The 18,805-nt window shown below is 39.0% G+C and overlaps 1 protein-coding gene across 2 annotated transcripts in view; it reads right to left on the reverse strand.

The window, feature by feature from the left end:
- The window catches only part of DTNBP1 (dystrobrevin binding protein 1), a 148,450-nt gene that overhangs the window by 65,522 nt on the left and 64,123 nt on the right, over positions 1-18,805 (reverse strand). For both annotated transcript variants that reach the window (XM_074398474.1, XM_039462609.2), the window contains exon 7: positions 1,574-1,596. In XM_074398474.1, the coding sequence (XP_074254575.1) occupies positions 1,574-1,596 (23 nt within the window). The remainder of the gene's footprint in view (positions 1-1,573; positions 1,597-18,805) is intronic.

Genomic DNA, 18,805 nt, shown 5'->3' on the forward strand with positions numbered 1-18,805 from the left:
ATACTAAAAATCTAGATATAATGCAACATTCAATTTAGGGTTTGTTCACATTTGAGATCTTTAATTGGCCTGTGGGTGGATCTGATTGCTGTATTTGCACATAATTAGGAACGTGTGTATAAATAAGATATTTCAGCCTAAATTGAATGTTTCTATTGGGTAATATACAACACTACCTAACCTAACCTTCTGCAAACTGCTATTCTCTTCTTTTTCTCTGAATATTGTCATACTAAAAAAGTATGCCTCAGCACTGAGATGCAAGTAAAACTGACATTTTACATAATCTGTGTCCCTGCCTGTCTTTTAATATTAACGTGACTGTGTTTTTCCACCCCTTCCTGTTATATAAGATACTAAACTAGTCAACCAAAAGAATGAGAAGGAAAAAGGATTTTATAAGGATTTCAAATCTTATTTTAACGACTGATTAAAAAAAATGTACACAAGTAGTGGTTTACAAATTGAATAAGAACAATGACAGTCATGGCAACACATTATATCACATGGTCATTTAACATTACTTTCAAAAAAACTGGCCATGAGCTTAATCATTTACTACAGCTGTAGTAGATCAAACAGAAATCCAGCCAAAACAAGGCTCTTCAATAATAGCTATAGGAGAAATTAGCCTTTATATCTTTTATCTTGAGAATTCGTCATGTTTTCTAAATCCAAACAGATCAGACACATAAATAATTCAATCACAAAATGATACTCTTAAAAACCTTTAATCATTCAGTAAATCTAAAGGATAATGCTGGTTTATAGGTAAAGTATAATAAACATAAAACAACTAAATCAGAAGTGATTTAGTAAGTGATTCAAATAGTTTTTTTCAGTTATTGAAATGAGTCTCTGTAGAATAGAATTTCTACTTACTTAATTGCTCATGAGTAATTGAAAAATAGCAAACTGGAAGGACCTTGAGCTACTGGAAAGTTTGTGTTTTTCACTAGTGTTTCTCCATGACCAGTAAGAGACAATATGACCAAGAATTATTCTCTAGTGTCCCTCCTTCAAACGTTCCCTAAAAGTAAAAAGTAATGCTGGATGCTTTTGGAATTTTAGAATATAATTCATCTGAGCCTCTAATTTTATGAATGGAGAGAGAAACTGTGCTGGAAAAGGTAGGAGGCTCATCCAAAATCCTAAGACAGCAGCAGAGCCAGAGCCAGCACTTGAAGACCTCTCAAGAAGTTCCAGTGACTGTAAGGTCAATTGCAGAGGCACCTTTTGATCTTTGTCACCACTCCCTTTCCACGTGGCCCAGACTGCACAAGAGAAACTGAATCTTCTTAAACTATGATTCTCAGCAACCTCAAAGTTAGCAATGCACCTTCCTAACACCACTTATAAAGGTCATTAGCAGAAACTCTCACTTGGTACAAGTGCCAGAGAGAACATCAAAACCACAAAAACAAATTAAACAAAACCTACAAAAACAGTATTAAGCAAAGTTTTACTTTTTTATGTAAACTCATTTGTAAAATGTGTTCTTTCATCATCAAGAGAGAGCATCTGACAACAATGAACTCAACTACTTTAAAATGAAGAATTAACACAAAATTACCTTTGAAGGTTTCAAGTTCCTTCCTGTAGGAAAAAAAAAAGACAAGAAAATGCAAATTTAAAATCTCTTCCCAATGAAAACTGTTCTTTCATCATAATAAAACTTTACGTACTTTAAATGCCCACAGTGTTATTTCTGGATCTTCATATATCAATTATACTTTACTGAAATGACCAGTACAATGAGCCTAAAGCAACTATTTTCAGTTATTTCTGCTACTTTCTATTAATGCCTCAAAAAAGTTCCACCAGAATCTAAATAATAATCTAAACAATAAAACAATTATAAGGACAAAGACAGCATTTTAACGCCAGGTTTGAACCATCTCATATATATAAGAATCAGTTTACAAAAAGCACTTAACACAATTTTCCCTTGATGGATAAATATTCAATACTGGAATTTTGAGATGATTACTTAAAAATTATCCAGAATAGAAGTAGTTATTTTCCCTTTCAACAGCACAGGAGAAAAGGGGGAAAGCTTTTATCAAAGGATTGAGGTCCATAGCTCATCCTGCCACAAAGGGCCACGCCTCCAGGAATCTTCTGCTTTATTATTTTGTCAATGTTAATTAAGGATGCTAAAACACAAAGTTTTCTGGGAAATGTACAGTGGGGAAAAATAGATTAAAATAAATATTTTGTGACAAAGAAACCAACGCAAGTTGTTTTGAGGTTTTCCCTCACAATTTTGGAGTTACGTATTTTTTTCCTCATTATCAGTACTAATGAGTAATTCTGAGGAAGTAAAGGCTTCTTATTCCACTTAAAATATGAGGCATTAATTTTTTTACTTGTGCTCTAGGTTTTATTAAAAATCAACAGATGTTTTGAATTCTTAAATCAATATTCTATACACCTAACTACAATACCCTTCATGTTCCAAAATAGCTGACTACATTCAACAGCTGCTAGGAAGGACTGGCAAGCTGCCTACTGAAAGGCCAAGTAGATAATGTTCTTGCAACAGCCAAAGTGAAGGTTCTTAAATCAGATGGTCATCCCACTCCTTTTTTTCTAACAATATCTACTTATAATAATTCTCCAGCACCACAGCTCATAAACTACACAAGAATTTTCAATCCCCTTTTTTCAAAAACCTGTGTGGCCAGGCTCAGTGGCTCATGCCTGTAATCCCAGCACTTTGGGAGGCTGATGCGGGTGGATCACCTGAGGTCAGGAGTTTGAGACCAGCCTGGCCAACATGGTGAAACCCCATCCCTACTAAAAGTACAAAAATTTGGCCAGGTGTGGTGGCTCACACCTGTAATCCCAGCATTTTGGGAGGCCGAGGCGGGCAGATCACAAAGTCAAGAGATCAAGACCATCCTGGCCAACATGGTGAAACCTAGTCTCTACTAAAAATACACGAATTAGCTGAGCGTGATGGTGTGCACCTGTAGTCCCAGCTACTCGGGAGGCTGAGGCAGGAGAATCACTTGAACCCAGACGGCGGAGGTTGCAGTGAGCCGAAATTGCACCCCTGCACTCCAAACTGGTGACAGAGGGACAACAACAACAAAAAAAAAACCCCAAATTAGCCGGGGGGTGGCAGGTGCTTATAATACCAGCTACTTGAAAGGCTGAGGCAAAAGAATTGCTTGAACCTGGGAGGCAGAGGTTGCAGTGAGCCAAGATTGTGTCACTGCACTCCATCCTGGGTGAAAGAGCGAGACTCGGTCTTTAAAACAAAACAAAACAAAACAAAACAAAACAAAACAAAACAAAACAAAACAAAACAAAACAAAACAAAACAACCCTGTGTAATTGTTTCCCTTCAGTCAATAATCAACTTCAGTCTTAAAAGCTTAGCTAGGTACAAGCTAAACATGCCTAAAACCTGCTTTATACCCCAATAATAAAAACCAAACACAATAGGCAGGCAACATGACTCATAAGAGAATCTCGAAAAGATATCTTCAATTTACTTCTTAATGACATCCTCACATTAGCAATTCCCCAATGTGGAGAAAGTTGACGGAACACTCAGTTCAATATTCTAATGAGTAATTCTTTTTTTTTCTATGATTACAATCTTTAGTGAGCTTCTAATTTTCATCTTTTAGAATGTGTGAGTGTGAGCAGAATTTCTAAAGGGTCCCTTGTTTTAAAAAGTTGAAACTCAGAATAATGATTTCACACACTGTTCTTCTCCCACTCCCAAATACTAACAACCACAAAAACAAGGAATCCAACACTTACTATTAAATACATTAATGAGCGAGTGTGCAACTGAGGAGGGTGCTTTTCCTGCGGACTCATCCTGCTCACCCTGCAACCGTCTGGCTGCTGCTATGAAGAGGACAAGCCCAGCATCTTCTGGGCATCCTCTGTCACATAGCATCATGACCGGCAATTCCACAACTGTCACAGAAATTGCCAAGAAACTTCCCTTCAGAAAGAAAAATCATTCCTGTACCCAGTTCCTAAAGCAGATGACTGCTTGAAATAGTGGTGGTACAGATAACTGGCTTAAAGAATTATGGAACTTTTAAGGAACTGATGAAGTAAAGCAGCAGCACTGAAAGCCTTGACATTCCACAATTTTTAGGGTGTGCTCCACCATCTGTAAGAAGTATTCAGCATTTGGAAATACACAAAATGTAAGAGAAGGCAGGGAAAGGCACATCAGTCACAGGCAGCAGTGACTATGAGGTCACGGAGGCCAAAGGTGCAGGTTATATTTAGGAAACAGACTTCAGAACAGCAGGATGAATGAAGAGAAAGTAATACAGATAAAAAGGTAGAGAGTTCCCAGTGCCAGGGTAAAAGATTTGGTTTTATTTTTAGCAGGAGAATAACATGAGCAAAGCTGTATTTTAGGAAGAATGTTCTAGCTGTGATGGATGGATATACTGGCAAGGGAGAGAATACAAGCGGTGAGTACTCAGGAACCCATGGGGGACCAGTGGGGAAGAGCTAATTAATATTTGGCAAGAGCAACATAACTGGCAATGGCAATGAAATAAACGATTCCAATTTGAAAAGTATCGTAAAGAAGACTCAACAGCTCAAGGCCTCCGACTCAATGGGGTAAGGGGAGGAAGGAGACAAGCATGCTAACGGGGACAATTCTAGTCTGGATCACGAGAAGGAAAGATTTTGGAGGGCAATGCATGAGTTCATTTTGGGAACTGCTGAAACAGGAAGGCTGAAAGCTGCAGACAGGATTCCCACCCCTTTCAGCCTACTCAAGGATTTAACTCCTATAGATTCCTACTCTCTCGATTCGCATTCACTCTTGAACCCATTCCAATTTGGCTTCTGGATCACCCACTACACAATCAAGGCTGCCAACAATCATCATGTTGACAAATCTAGTGACCAATTCTGTTTTCATCCTAATCCTTCAGCAGCATTTGACTCAACTGGTGGTTTCTTTTTATTTATTTATTTATTTATTTTACTTTAGGTGCATACTGTATCTGGCATTTCTCCCCATGTTATCCCTCCCCACCCCCCACTGTCTCTCCCCTACCCCCCCAATCAACTGCCCCCAGTGTGTGGATGTTCCTCTCCCTGAGTCCATGTGTTCTCGTTGTTCAACACCCACCTATGAGTGAGAACATCCGATGTTGGCTTTTTGTTCTTGTGTCAGTTTCTTGAAACAGCTCCCTCTAGTGTCCTCCTCAGTTTCTTTTGCTATTGTCTCCATCCCATTCAGACCACAAGATGCTGGAGTGCTGCAGTCTTCGCGCTGAGCCCTCTTCTCTCTTCAGCTTACATTCGCTCACAAGCCAGTTTCACCCTTAGCTTTAAATGCCATCCATATGCTACTAGCTCCATGATTACATTCCTTGTTTTGATCTCTTCTTTGAGCTCCAGACTCATATGCAACTGCCCAGGTGACAGACAGCTTTATGCAAAAGTGGAGGAGGCTTCTCAAACATTTACAAGACAGCCTGTTCTTCTCCAGTCTACCTCATCTTAGTTAATGGCATTACCCAGCTCCTCAAGTTTTGGCTCACCCATCTCCCTCATTCTCCATCCAATTAATCAATAAATCCTGTCAATGCTATCTCAAAACATATCCTGAATTAATCAATTTCTCTCCAGTGTCACTGCCATCAACCTTATATAAATATCCATTTTCTTATACTGAATATAATTTTGGTTGAGTTCAATCATTCATTCAACAGCAATTTATTAAGCCTTAGACACTATGGTAGTGTTAGGAACAGCATTAGGAATAATGCTAGCTTTGGGATAGACATGTTCCATAACCTCAAGGAACTTTAGTCGGGGAGACAGAGAAGAAAAGCAATAATTAGAAATCAACATCATAGATTACAGTGCTTTGGTAATGACATGCTGGGGATACTCTAAAAATGAAGAGAGGACAACTCATTCATTTTGGTTTGGTAGGAAATAATCTGGAGAAGTAAGGACTGAGCTGATGAGTTTTCAAGGACAGTGTAACTGATGATAAGACGCATCATTTATCAAGAACATAGCAGATATTTTACTCTCAAGCATTAAGTCACACTCTCAGTTAACTAGATGAAAGAGCATGGGTAAGCAGGAGTTTTAAGTTCTAGTCACTCTCCTTCAAACTCTGTTATTAGCATAAAAAAGCTAATAATAATTATTAGTGTAAAACAGCCTTCAAGTTCATCTTCTTCCAAGAAGACTTCATTGACACCCAATCAGGAATCTCTCCTTTATCAAAAATCCCATAGCATTAAATTTGGTCAACGTTATACATCTCACATGGTGCCTCGCAATGTAGTTCTGTCTGTACAGGTGTCATCTCTAGAGTAACATTACCCAGTTCCTGAGGTGCGGAAACTGCGTTTCATCCATCCCGCATCACACACGTGCCCAGAGTTGGACCCAGCAGACACGCAGCAAATCATGATTACCAAGTACTAAGGCCACAGGATGACTATGGTCTGCTTCTTCAAAGAGGCCCTTGCTGTAACTACATTTTATTTTTGATAAAGTCTGATCAAATATTATCTTCTTTGAAACAACTTGTCACTGCATTTTCTAAAAATTGAGTTTCTTACTTCCATAATTTAACGGTATTTTCAGAAGATCAAATAAAAAGAATTGAAATGTCTTGTTTTAAATGTTACCGTATTTCAAAATTTACTCCATTCAGCTAATGCCTTTACAAAATTTAGCATAACCCTGAAACTAAAACATTCAAAGAATAACACTAGACTCAGAAGCCAATAATATTCCAAAGGGTGAAACTGATATTATTTAATCATTTTCTTTCCAGGGATTGAGTTATGAGAGAGAATGAGAATGAAAGAAAGAATCACATTAATAAGTCTATGGAATGTAACAAGAAGTATATTAAATGTGCATATGAGTAGAAATCAAGCAGCTCAGACTCAAGATGAAAACTTAATAGACAGAAGCTACTGGATAAATGCCTCCATAAACAGAGACAAAGCAAATTCTCTCTAAATACTAAACTGCCTCCCTAGGACAAATCCATGATAAAAGGCTAACACAAAATACCACATTCAAAATGCCAACTGCAAAATGCACCCCAACATTTTTCTTCACATGTAGATATGTGTAGGGGAAACTTTTTAAAGCATGATCAGCAATACTCTTTTATAGAACACTCCTGAACAGTGTCCCTTTGTTACGGCTGATGGACAGAACCTATTGCTGTGACTACTTGTTCCTGGGAAAGATCTCACAAGCCTACTCTCCAGAAAGAAGCATCTACCACTCATCACCACCAAGTTAGCGGTCTGTTGTTTCCTGGAAGTCCAGAGTCCTGTGGTACCACCTGTAAATGTGTCTCCCTACAGGCTTGGTGGGGTTCCGTTAATAGGGTCTGAGGGAGATTGGTGGTGGGTGGTGGGAGGGTCTCCTTCCAGCTTGGGGTAAATTTTCTCAGGACTCTCCATACCTTAAAAATCCCTATTGTCATTTATTCTTACAAAAAACCAGCAAAACATTTTCAACATTATCTATAAAATAAAACCTCTTGAAAAGCAGCTAGTTCACTGTAAACATGGTGTTAAATCCTTATTATGCTATTAATATAAACTTTATATATCTATTTTGGGCAAATATAGCCTAGAAAGTAACAAGATGATAAGACTCTAGAATTTTGGAATTTAAAGTTGGAAAGAATCTGAAGGACATGGTAACAAAGAAGACCTGGAATTTAAGAAAAATGGATTTCAAAAAAGATAATAAAGTTCTAGGCAGGCTGGCAGCACTAAGTTATATGTGGATTACATTCCACCCACCTTACAAGATCACTTTGCTAGAACTGTTTTACATGAAAATCTATCTGATATGGAAAGCCATGCCTGGAGAAAGAGAGGTTGAGGCAAATAGGATAAGATAAGATGAGAAAAGGGTAAGGGATATTGAGTCCCTATTACATACTTATGCAAGGCATTTTACACATCCTGTTTCCTATAACTTGCAATTACCTAACTGTAGGTATCTTTACTCTCACGTAATACATGAGGAAAATGAGGCTTGAGGATGGAAGGCCAAACAGACAGTAAGTGACAGAACTGGGAATAAAACTCACAGCTCTCTGACTCTGCATGTGTACCATCTTCAGCATCCAAATACAGTTCAGGGGCCAAGGTTAGCCCTAATAGAAAGTTACTTAAGTACATCACTAAATCTATAGGATTCAGGTCAGATATATGAAACTCAGAGGTACTCCACAACTTCCAAGCAACATCTGGGTTTACCTAGCTTGGGGAAAGTACATTATTTTTAGGAAACTAATAAAAACTAATGTTGAAAGCTAGAATCATTGATGTATGCATGAGGTAAAATCCTCAACATACCCCTGAAGACATCTTGTGGTTTAGACATCTCGTGGTTTTCAAAAACAAGTCTGCAAAAAACACTTTCATTTTCTCTGGCGTACTGGTGTTTGGTGACTAGCCCATAGCAACTAATTGGCTAAAAATTTTTATTATAAAACTACTTAAAAACTTAATATCACCTTTATGTTACTGATTTTTTTTTTTTTTTTTTTTTTTTTTTGAGATGGAGTCTTGCTCTGTCACCAGGCCAGAGTGCAGCGGTGCGATCTCAGCTCACTGCAACGTCCACCTCCCAGGTTCAAGTGATTCTCCCACCTCAGCTTCCCAAGTGGCTGGGACTACAGGCATGCACCACCATACCCAGCTATAATTTTTGTATTTTTAGTAGAGGTGGGGTTTCACCATGTTGGCCAGGATGGTCTCTCTCTCTTGACTTTGTGATCCACCTGCCTCCACCTCCCAAAATGTTGGGATAATAGGCATGAGCCACAGCATCTGGCCCACAGATTTTCTTATCCAAAATTTTTAGTGGCTAGCCAATTCCTTAAAGATCTGTCCTACCGTTAATTATCACCAAACCAATGGTTTGTCATTTATTAGCTGTCTATAGTCATGCCCCACCACTTGAAACTGTATGTCCTTACAGGCTTGTTGCATTTATAGCTGACAGGGTAAAGGCACATTTTAAAAAAAAAAACTCATGCATCCCACATGCAAGTATATTCCTGATCAAGTGGCACCAGGCCCTAAAATCTCTGCTTGCCCACAGCACTGAGTCACCCACAGCAGTCAATACAGGAAGAGAAGCAAGATCCTTTTCATACTCCATGGCACCCAAGCACAGAGCACAGATGGCTTTGGGTGGAGGCAGTCTATTATCAAAGATATGAGGAGACTTTGAAGTTGGAACAACATTGCTTCTGGCCCAGCACTGCTATTTTCAACTCCTGACAAGTTGTTTTATCTCCCCTAGTCTCTCTTTTCTTACTTGTAGAGAAGAGAGTACTCCTACTCACATGGTCATTGTGAGACTTCTATGACTTAATTTAGAGTTTTAAAGCAACGTTTGGTACATATTAAGTGTTCAATAAAGGCTATTATTATAATTACTATCATCATCACCATCATCACTTAATGTTTTTATCTTGAAAATGAGAAACAGTATCTGCATTTTGGGGAAAAAAAATGAACACTCTGACAGTAATATAAATGAAGGGACATAAGACTACAGACAGGAAGACTAATTAGGAGGCTATTAGTGTAACTTGGGCTACAAAGACATGGGCTAGAACTCGGGAAAGGATCAGTGAAGACAGAAAGGCAAGGACAGAGTCCAGAAATATTGGACTGGACTGAGAACTGGGCAGAGATGGTAGGAGAGGAAGGAGGAGATTATGACTTCCACATTTGTGGCTTGGATAAATAGAAAGTGGTGGTATCTTATTAGAACAGAAAAAGATCAGGTTTTACTGTGGAAGACAATTTTGGGCATGGTGCTGTTGGGAATTCCAGGAAGAGCTGTATAGATGGCAACTGGTTCTGCAGGTAAGAAGAGAGACCCGCACTGGATGCAGCGGTTTGATAAGGATCACCTTATGGCTGGCAGATGAGCCAAGGACGAAGAAAAGCATACCCAAAGAGGGTCTCCAGAATGAGAGGAGGCAACAACCAAGACCAGAGCACTAGCCAACACCAGCATTAAAGCATCTACAGAGAAAACGAAAATGAATCTGAGGCAGAGAAGAACATCTAGGATACCAGTGCTGAAGTCAAGAGAGGACAGTATCAAGTCAGGTAAATAAAGACTGATTTGTCAAGGACCTTAGTTACTTAAAAAGCTAAGAGAAACATAGGTTAAACACACAAAGTGGATCACGGATTTGTTCTCTAACAATGTCTTCATATTATATAATGTTGATGCAATTCTTTTTTGATAATATTTTAACTGTGGTATGCCATGTGCCTTGTCCATTTAATTAAGAAATATTCTTAAAAGTTCACTATGAGGTAAAATTGTGTTTTAACTTTCCCCAAACTAGCCCAATGTTAATAATTTTAAAGGATACTTTTTAGCTTTTAAAAATCCATGTACAGCAAGAACACTGGGATCAACTAATAAATTCTCAAATCTACCTGAATTAATCCTTAAGAACTTTAACTTCTATTTTCTCTTCCTCAAAGAAATAATGTGTTATTTTACATGACAATAATGCACTTCTCTGATATAAGTTATAAGGATAAGAACTGGTCCTAAACATGACATGAAACTTCCACAAAGGAAGGAAAATGTTGCTATCTTTGGGGGAAAATGCCCCTCTTTGAAATCCAGTATCAAACCTCTCCAGTAGCATTAGCTGAGCACAATAATTCAAACCTGTAATCCCAGCTACTAGGGAGGCTGAGGCAGGAAGATCTCTTGATACAGGTTTTGGTATCAAAACCCTGTCTGACAACAAAACAAAACAAAACAAAACAAAACAAAACAAAACAAAACAAAACAAAACAAAACAAAAAACAAAACACTCTCTCCAGTAGCAATTGTTTCAATTCCTTTTAAACAATTACAGTGCCATTTGTTTCTGAGCCAGAACGAAAGTTTAGTAATAGCAAAAGGCAGGCAAAAAAAAAAAAGAGACCTGCTTCTCAGCCATAGAAAAAAACCGGGCTAACTCAGCCATGCTAGAGCACAGCCAGCCCAGAGACGGTAGACAAGGGCTGCGGCAGAGAGGAGCACTTTCTGTTGTTGCCTTTACTGCGGTTCTTTCTTACCGCTGATGTTGGAGCACGTATGATAGGCTGCCAGGTATGCCTGTGCCTGTCCCAGCTCTCATATTCACCAAGAAAACCAGAAAAGTGAGAAAAGCATAGGGTAATACCATGGTTTTAGTCACATTCAACTTAAGACTAAAATAACAAACTTTATACTTTTGACAGTATCTCTGAAAAGCACAGTAACTGATGGCACATAAACTCCAACACAACCATGGGTCATGTAAAATGTACAATATTACTCCAAATGTAATAAATTCTAAAACATTGATAGTTATTACAGACTCTGTAAATTACTATGTACAAACTATATAATCAATCTAACTTTGGAAAAAGGATTACCTGTTTTTTAACCCAGGATAATAATTATGCTTTGCTTAATTTCAAAAACCTTTTCCCAAGATTGCTAAATCTTTAGTCTCCACTACTCTCCACTTCAAAGATACAGTTTAGATTTTCATCCCTCTTAAAAACAAAATGCTTTATGACCCCCAATGTATCATTTATATAACTGGAGGGAAAGAGATAACAAAAAGAGTTTTGTAAACTAGAGAAGCATTTATTATTTTAAAATGGCAAACAGATACTCATTGTTCAAATAAAGCTTTAAGAACTTAAGTATCAGTCCTAAATTATATTTACTGTCAACTCAAGAATCTAATAAACTGTTAAATATTCTAGCTACATCTGTTCTCATGACTACACATAAAGTCTGAAACTGCCAAGATTTATTCCCTAACAGACACTTCAGAGCAAAAATTTTAAGTTCAATTCCTTGCCAACTCATAAGCTTAGGTTTAATTTTTTTTTTTAAATGTAAGGTATGATTACACATTTATGAAGCCAACAAATTCATAGCTCTCAGTCTGTTTTCAAAAGGTCACTGGCCTAGTAAATGTCATTACATTGTAATAAATATAATAAAATAAAAATGTCAATTTACTTTCAATTAACCACCTAGGAACCATCTAAAATCTAGCATTTAATAGGGAGGGGGGAAGTAAAAGGAGAAAATGGAGAAAAGAGATACGAGTTTGAGCCTTTTTAATATTTTCCATGTCTCTGCTTCACTTTTTGAACAGAATACAGTTACAATAACGATTTTTACTGCCCTTGTCTTCTAATTCTGTTATCTGGGTCAGTTTTGAATGGTTTTGATTGACTGGTTATCCTCCTCAATATGTTTTCCTAATAATCTTTGATTATATATCAGACACTGTGATTTATCTTGCTGGGTTCTAGGTATTTTATATTCCTATAACTACTCTGAAGTTTTGTTTGTTGTATAGTTAATTTACTTGGAAACAGCTTGATCCCTCTGATGCTTGCTTTATGATTTGCTAAGCAGGTCTGGAGCAGTGTTCAGACATGAACACTGCTATGATTTGCTAAGCAGGTCTGGAACAGTATTCAGACATCCTACTGAGGCAAGAATTCACCAAGTCCACTTGCCAACACCTCAGGTGTTACAAGTTTTCCCAGTCGGGCTATTGGGAAGAGGCACTGTGTGAGTGCCAGGCGCTGTTAGCTCATCCTCTTGGATACTGTTTTCCCTCCTGCCTTGGGTAGTTTCCTCACTTGCATTATCAGCACTCCGCTGAATATTCAGGGGACCCTTTGAGCAACTCTCTCCTCTCTGGGACTGTGTCCTATAAACTTGAGCTGCCTTGATCTCCCCAGATTTAGCTCTTCAACTCTGAGTCTACCAGGCTCTGCCTGGGTCCACTTCCCTGAACAGCACCCTGGCAACTCTCTCTAGGCAGGATGCAGAGGCAATCACAGAACTCACCTCAGTTGTTTCCTGTCTATTAGGTACCATCACATCTCTTCTTTGCCCCAAATCCAGTGTCTCAAAAAACATTCTCTCATTTATTTTGCCTGTTTTTTCATTTTATCAGGTGGGAGAATAAACCTGGTCCCTGATACTCCATCCTGAGTGGATGCAGAAGTCCACTCTCTTTCTTTTTTTTTTTTTTTTGAGACCGAGTTGTGCTCTGTCACCAGGCTGGAGTGCAGTGCTGCGATCTCAGCTCACTGCAATCTCTGCCTCTGGGTTCAAGCGATTCTCCTGCCTCAGCCTCCTGAGTAGCTAGGACTACAGGTGCGCACCACCACGCCTGACTGATTTTTGTATTTTTAGTAGAGATGGGGTTTCACCATGTTGGCCAGGATGGTCTCAATCGCTTGACCTTGTGACCTGCCTGCCTTGGCTTCCAACTGTGCTGCAATTACAGGCGTGAGCCACTGCACCTGGCCTCCACTCCCTTTCTGTAAAATCATTTCCTGAGGAAAAGCTCTCCTGCTCCCCTTTTCCTTCAGCATCCAAGCAGATATCTACTGCAGAACCGCAGAAGCCAGTGACTGCCCTTCTGTGTGGGTCCTTCAGAGGAGGAGCTCTGGATCTTCTCTTCTGCTTTTATAGCCATCTTCATCCTGAACATGCTGTTGGTTTCTTCTGACTCATTCTCAGCTCAGCAAAGCCAGGCTTAAAGGCCACACTCCTGCCACACCTCCCCTTCTCCCTGACTCGCCAGTCTCTTGGCAGGTGAGCACGAACAGTCATTTCTTGAAGCTCAGGAGTCCGGCAGGTTATTCTCTAGAACATCTACTGGCCAAATACCACTACGGATGTGCCATAATCTCTTAAATAAATATGTTATGCTTTGTTGTAAAGATTTCCTAAATATGGTCCATAGTCCAAGTGTTCCCAAAACCAAAATAAAAAACAAACAAACAAAAAAACAAAAAGGGCAGAGTTCCTTGGCATCAACTATAATAGATATATAAACACAAAGCAAAAAGAATGAGGACTCTTAAAATATACATAAGCACTAAATCTCATCAGAAGCAGCAGCGACCACCACTTCTAGGAGGTGGGTTCTAGGAGACAACCAACTTCAAAGTCTGGATAAACCAGTGAAAAACATTTCTGGAGTCAGTATGCCCCTAAGCAGATTTCAAGTCCAACAGAAGACTACGTTACAATTATGAGTCACTTATAATTAACAAGAACTGCTAATCACTGTTCTTCAAGATGTTGCTATTTTTGGAGAAATTCTAGTGGAATGCTATATACCGAAAGGGAACGCATAAGTGATCTAGAAATTTGGAAATAAGAAATATTTAAATTAAATTACACACACTTATGTATGATTTCAAACATAACTAATTATTGTAAGATAATTTCAATAAGCACTCTAAGGATTATGGTGGCACTGGAAAGATTAAAAATCTAGAAGGTTGAGATTCTATACTTCCATTTAGCTCTATCTTTAAATCTACCTATTACTCATGACTTGGGGTCTTTGTTCCCACTGTCCCTTCTGTTTGGAGCTGTACAGTCCTAGATCCTCATGACTGCCTTCTCAGTGAAGCCTCTTCTCACGTATCTTCTCAGAAGGGCCCGCCCTGCTCACCCTAGCTGAAGCAGTCCTCCCCTGGCCTTAGCACTACACCATTACTCCCTTTTATTTTCTTCAGGTCTATATTATTGTCTGAAATTATTCTTTTTCTTTATACATTTATTATCTGTCTTCTTCCACACCCCTGACTAAGAATGAAAGCTGATTCTCAAATCTCAAGGCCATTTTTCTAAGTGCTAGCTAGACAACTCCATGTAAATGGTTTTAAGTTCTTTATTCTGGCTCATATACTAAATATTAGCTCTTTTTTCTTTATGAAAAATATATTTCCTATTGATTATAAAAGCTTCTGCAGGGTTCCACCAATTAGAATCGTATGGCTGTGTACTCATCTTTGGAACTGACAACTTAGCTACTGGTGTCAGTACCTGTCTTTGCCCATAGCCATTTCTAGCCACTATACAACGTTTTGCTGTTTATCAAGGCAATGTCCATTCCTGTCTATAAAGGCATTGGTAACGGTAATATCATTTTACATGCAGAAGAATATTTAGAAAAGCAATGTATGGGTATTTTCCCCCTACATCCACACAAGTGTCTTAGATGGCATTTTTCTCAGATAACCAGCTAAAGAGAGATATCCTTCTTCACAGCACAAATGAAGTGAATTAAACTATCTATTCAGATGTTTCTCAAGGGTAGATAAGAGCTATCAGAGTCATCCCCAGGCTGTAAGTTTCCCTACCCACCAAGAGAATCACTTAACTAGGAAGCCACTGTCACATTTAGGAATGGGTCATACTCCTGTTTTTCTAGGGGCAGGAATCTATTCTCTCTGTTGGGAATGTCCTTCAAATGAAATGACAAAAATATCATATATCCATTTGAAACTACAGATGCACTGGTGTAAACATCTGGAACTAAGTCAGTTTGTTCCAACTTAATGTCAAAAAAGAAGACACATTTGAGTTGGTGTGGTGGCGTGGTGGGAGCCTTGGATTGAAGACTGGCTCTGACGCTAGCCCCTAAATAGCCTGATGACTTAATGCAACTCAATCTCCTTCTCAACTCCAATAGCTGCTGCCCTGCCCACACTACAGGCTCTGGTGGGAGCTGAACGAGAAAATCTATAGGAACCTATTGCAGAGACTATTAGCACTGGAGGAGTGTGAAAAATTATCCTTCATTCTCCCATTCTCCCCACCCTCGTTCAGTGTTCTGGCCTAGATTTTTGGGAAAGCAACGGGGTGAGCAAACACTGTTAAAAATGCATGCACATACACATATTCAACTTTTTCTATCACATACTATCTTTCTCTTCAAAGTAAGAAAAGGAAAAGTCATTAGTTTAGTTTGCATGGCATCTTGTTAAAAAGGAAGGTTTATTTTTAAGTAACTCTCCTCTCTTACGAACCAGGAAATTAAAAGTTTAATTTTCACTAGCAGCATTTAAAAATTTCTCAAATGGTTTTACGTGGAATATTAAGTTACAGAATTTTAAATATGTGTTACATGCAAATTGATTCTGTGAGCAAGTATGTTGTGAAATGCTGAGTCAAAAAAATTATTTTTTTTGAGATGGAGTCTCACTCTGTTGCCCAGGCTGGAGTGCAGTGGTGTGATCTTGCCACCTCCTAAGTTCAACCAATTCTCCTGCCTCAGCCTTTTGAGTGTCTGGAATTACAGGCACCCACCACCACATCCAGCTAATTTTTATATTCTTAGTGAAGACAAGGTTTTACCATGTTGGCCTTGCTGGTCTCAAACTCCTGACTTCAGGTGATCTGCCTATTTAGACCTCTCAAAGTGTTGGGATGGGCACTGAGATAAGTTGAGATGACATGAGCTACTGCACCCAACCAAAAAATTCTCTTACTATAGGAATTCTCAGAACCTCTAGCATGCTGACACACACTGTAAAGCTCCATGGGCAAATGCAAAGTGTTTCTGGAGCTTATGTGATCACAAAATGTTTTATCAATGGCAATCTTTCAGTCTAGTATTCCACGCAGAAGAACTCAGGGAATGTTATAGCTGTTAAAAAATGCTTAATTTGGCCAAGTATGGTGGCTTATGCCCATAATCCCAGCACTTTGGGAGGCCGAGGTGGATATATCACGGGGTCAAGAGATCGAGACCATCCTGACCAATATGTGAAACCCTGTCTCTACTAAAAATACAAAAATTAGCTGGGCATGCTGGTGTGTGCCTATAGTCCCAGCTACCTGAGAGGCTGAGACAGGAGAATCACTTGAACCCAGGAGGCAGAGGTTGCAGTAAGCTGAGATCGCACCACTGCACACCAGCTGGCTACAGAGCAAGACTCCATCTCAAAAGAAAAAAAAGTTTAATTCAATTTTTATACGTTTATACTACCTGTCCATTCCTGAAGTCAAACAGCACCCAGGAGATTTTTTATAGTGAAGGCAAGTAGTCCCTGACCCAGCTTTCTCAACGTTTCTGCCTTGTTTTTAACAAGCAGCCATATTCAATTCTTTCAGTTATTTCTCCTGGTATTTACCTCCGTTATTCCTAAATAATACAAAAATATTAATTTTTTTCTATTTTTTTTTTTTCACTCTTGTTACCCAGGCTGGAGTGCAATGGCGCGATCTCGGCTCACCGCAACCTCCGCCTCCTGGGTTCAGGCAATTCTCCTGCCTCAGCCTCCTGAGTAGCTGGGATTACAGGCACGCGCCACCATGCCCAGCTAGTTTTTTTTGTATTTTTAGTAGAGACGGGGTTTCACCATGTTGACCAGGTTGGTCTCGATCTCTCGACCTTGTGATCCACCCGCCTCGGCCTCCCAAAGTGCTGGGATTACAGGCTTGAGCCACCGTGCCCGGCAATTTTTTTCTATTTTAAATACTATTTATTGATTTGCTGCTGGAGACAATGAGGATTAGCTATTTTAGACCTCTGCTTCCCCTCAACACAAATAGGCTTATTTTCCTTCATCTCCCCAGCAAGTATTATCATGATTCTGCTTTTAATTATTCCAATATCACATAAATACTGTTTGTGACTGAGCCATGTAGTATTTTATTTCTCTTCTTATAAAGCTGTTTCCCCTCAGTGTTAGTATTTACTTTGTTGTTGTTTGCTTGGTTTTTTAAAAAAATACTTATCTCTAATTTATCATTAAATCCTCCACTAGGATTTAATAATTAAAGTTATAGGCCAGGTGTGGTAGCTTATGCCTGTAATTCCAGCACTTTGGAAGGCCAAGGCGGGTGGATCATGACGTCAGGAGTTCAAGACTAGCCCGGCCAATCTGGCGAAACCTTGTCTCTACTAAAAATACAAAAATTAGCCAGGCGTGGTGGCATGCGCCTATACTTCCAGTTACTCAGGAGGCTGAGGCAGGAGAATTGCTTGAACCAGGATCCAGGAGGCAGGGGCTGCAGTGAGCCCAGATCATGCCACTGCACTCCAGCCTAGGCTACAGAGCCACACTCCATCTCAAAACATAATAATAATAATAATAATAAAGTTATAAATAAATAAAGGAGAATGAGGGAGTCAAAAAACTCCTGCCACACCTATTAGACAACGTATTAGCTTTTATCCCCCTTGGAAATACTACTCTTAGAATTCTCCAGAAGGTCTTCCTGTCCCAATACGATTTGCTCTCCAGGCTTGCTGAAGCTTCTCACCACCTCCCTGAAATTTCCTCTGTGTCTCTTCCGAACGGAATGAGTCCTGGAGTGACTCATCTCTGCCCTGTGCAGGCTCTTCCTCCTTTTGGGTTGCTCCCTTGTGTGTGGAGCACATCCTCCAGGAGCTCCCTGACAAAGTGTTCACACCAACCACACTGGAGCCCTTGGCTGTCTGGAAATGACTTTCTCATGCTTGTTAAAAATTTTGCTCAGTAAATATTCTAAGTAGTAACCATTTTCTACTTTCAGCACTGTTGCTGAAAAATTAATGTTCCTTTTGATTCCTGATCCTTAATATAAAACGTTTTTGAAGACTTTCATGATGTTTATTCCTAGTGTAGTGAAATTTACAAAAATATTATTCGACAACAGATCTTTCTTCACTCATTTTGTCAGGCACTTCATGGGCTCTTTCAAACTCAAACACTCATACCCTTCAATTCTGGACAATTTCCTTATGCTATTTCCTTAATACATTTGTCTCTCCTTTATTTCTGAAACTCCTAGTACTCAACTATGGGACTTACGAATTATCTTCTTAACATTCTTAGTTTTTCCTCAGACTTTTTGCTCTCTTAGAGGTTTAACATTATCTTCCAATGCTTCACTTCAAGTGTTCTACTTTTGCTACCTTATTTCTAAAAGCTCTTTTTTGTTTATAATTGTTCCTTTTCTA

This window comes from Saimiri boliviensis, chromosome 4 (genome assembly GCF_048565385.1).
Source record: "Saimiri boliviensis isolate mSaiBol1 chromosome 4, mSaiBol1.pri, whole genome shotgun sequence".
Taxonomy (NCBI): domain Eukaryota; kingdom Metazoa; phylum Chordata; class Mammalia; order Primates; family Cebidae; genus Saimiri; species Saimiri boliviensis.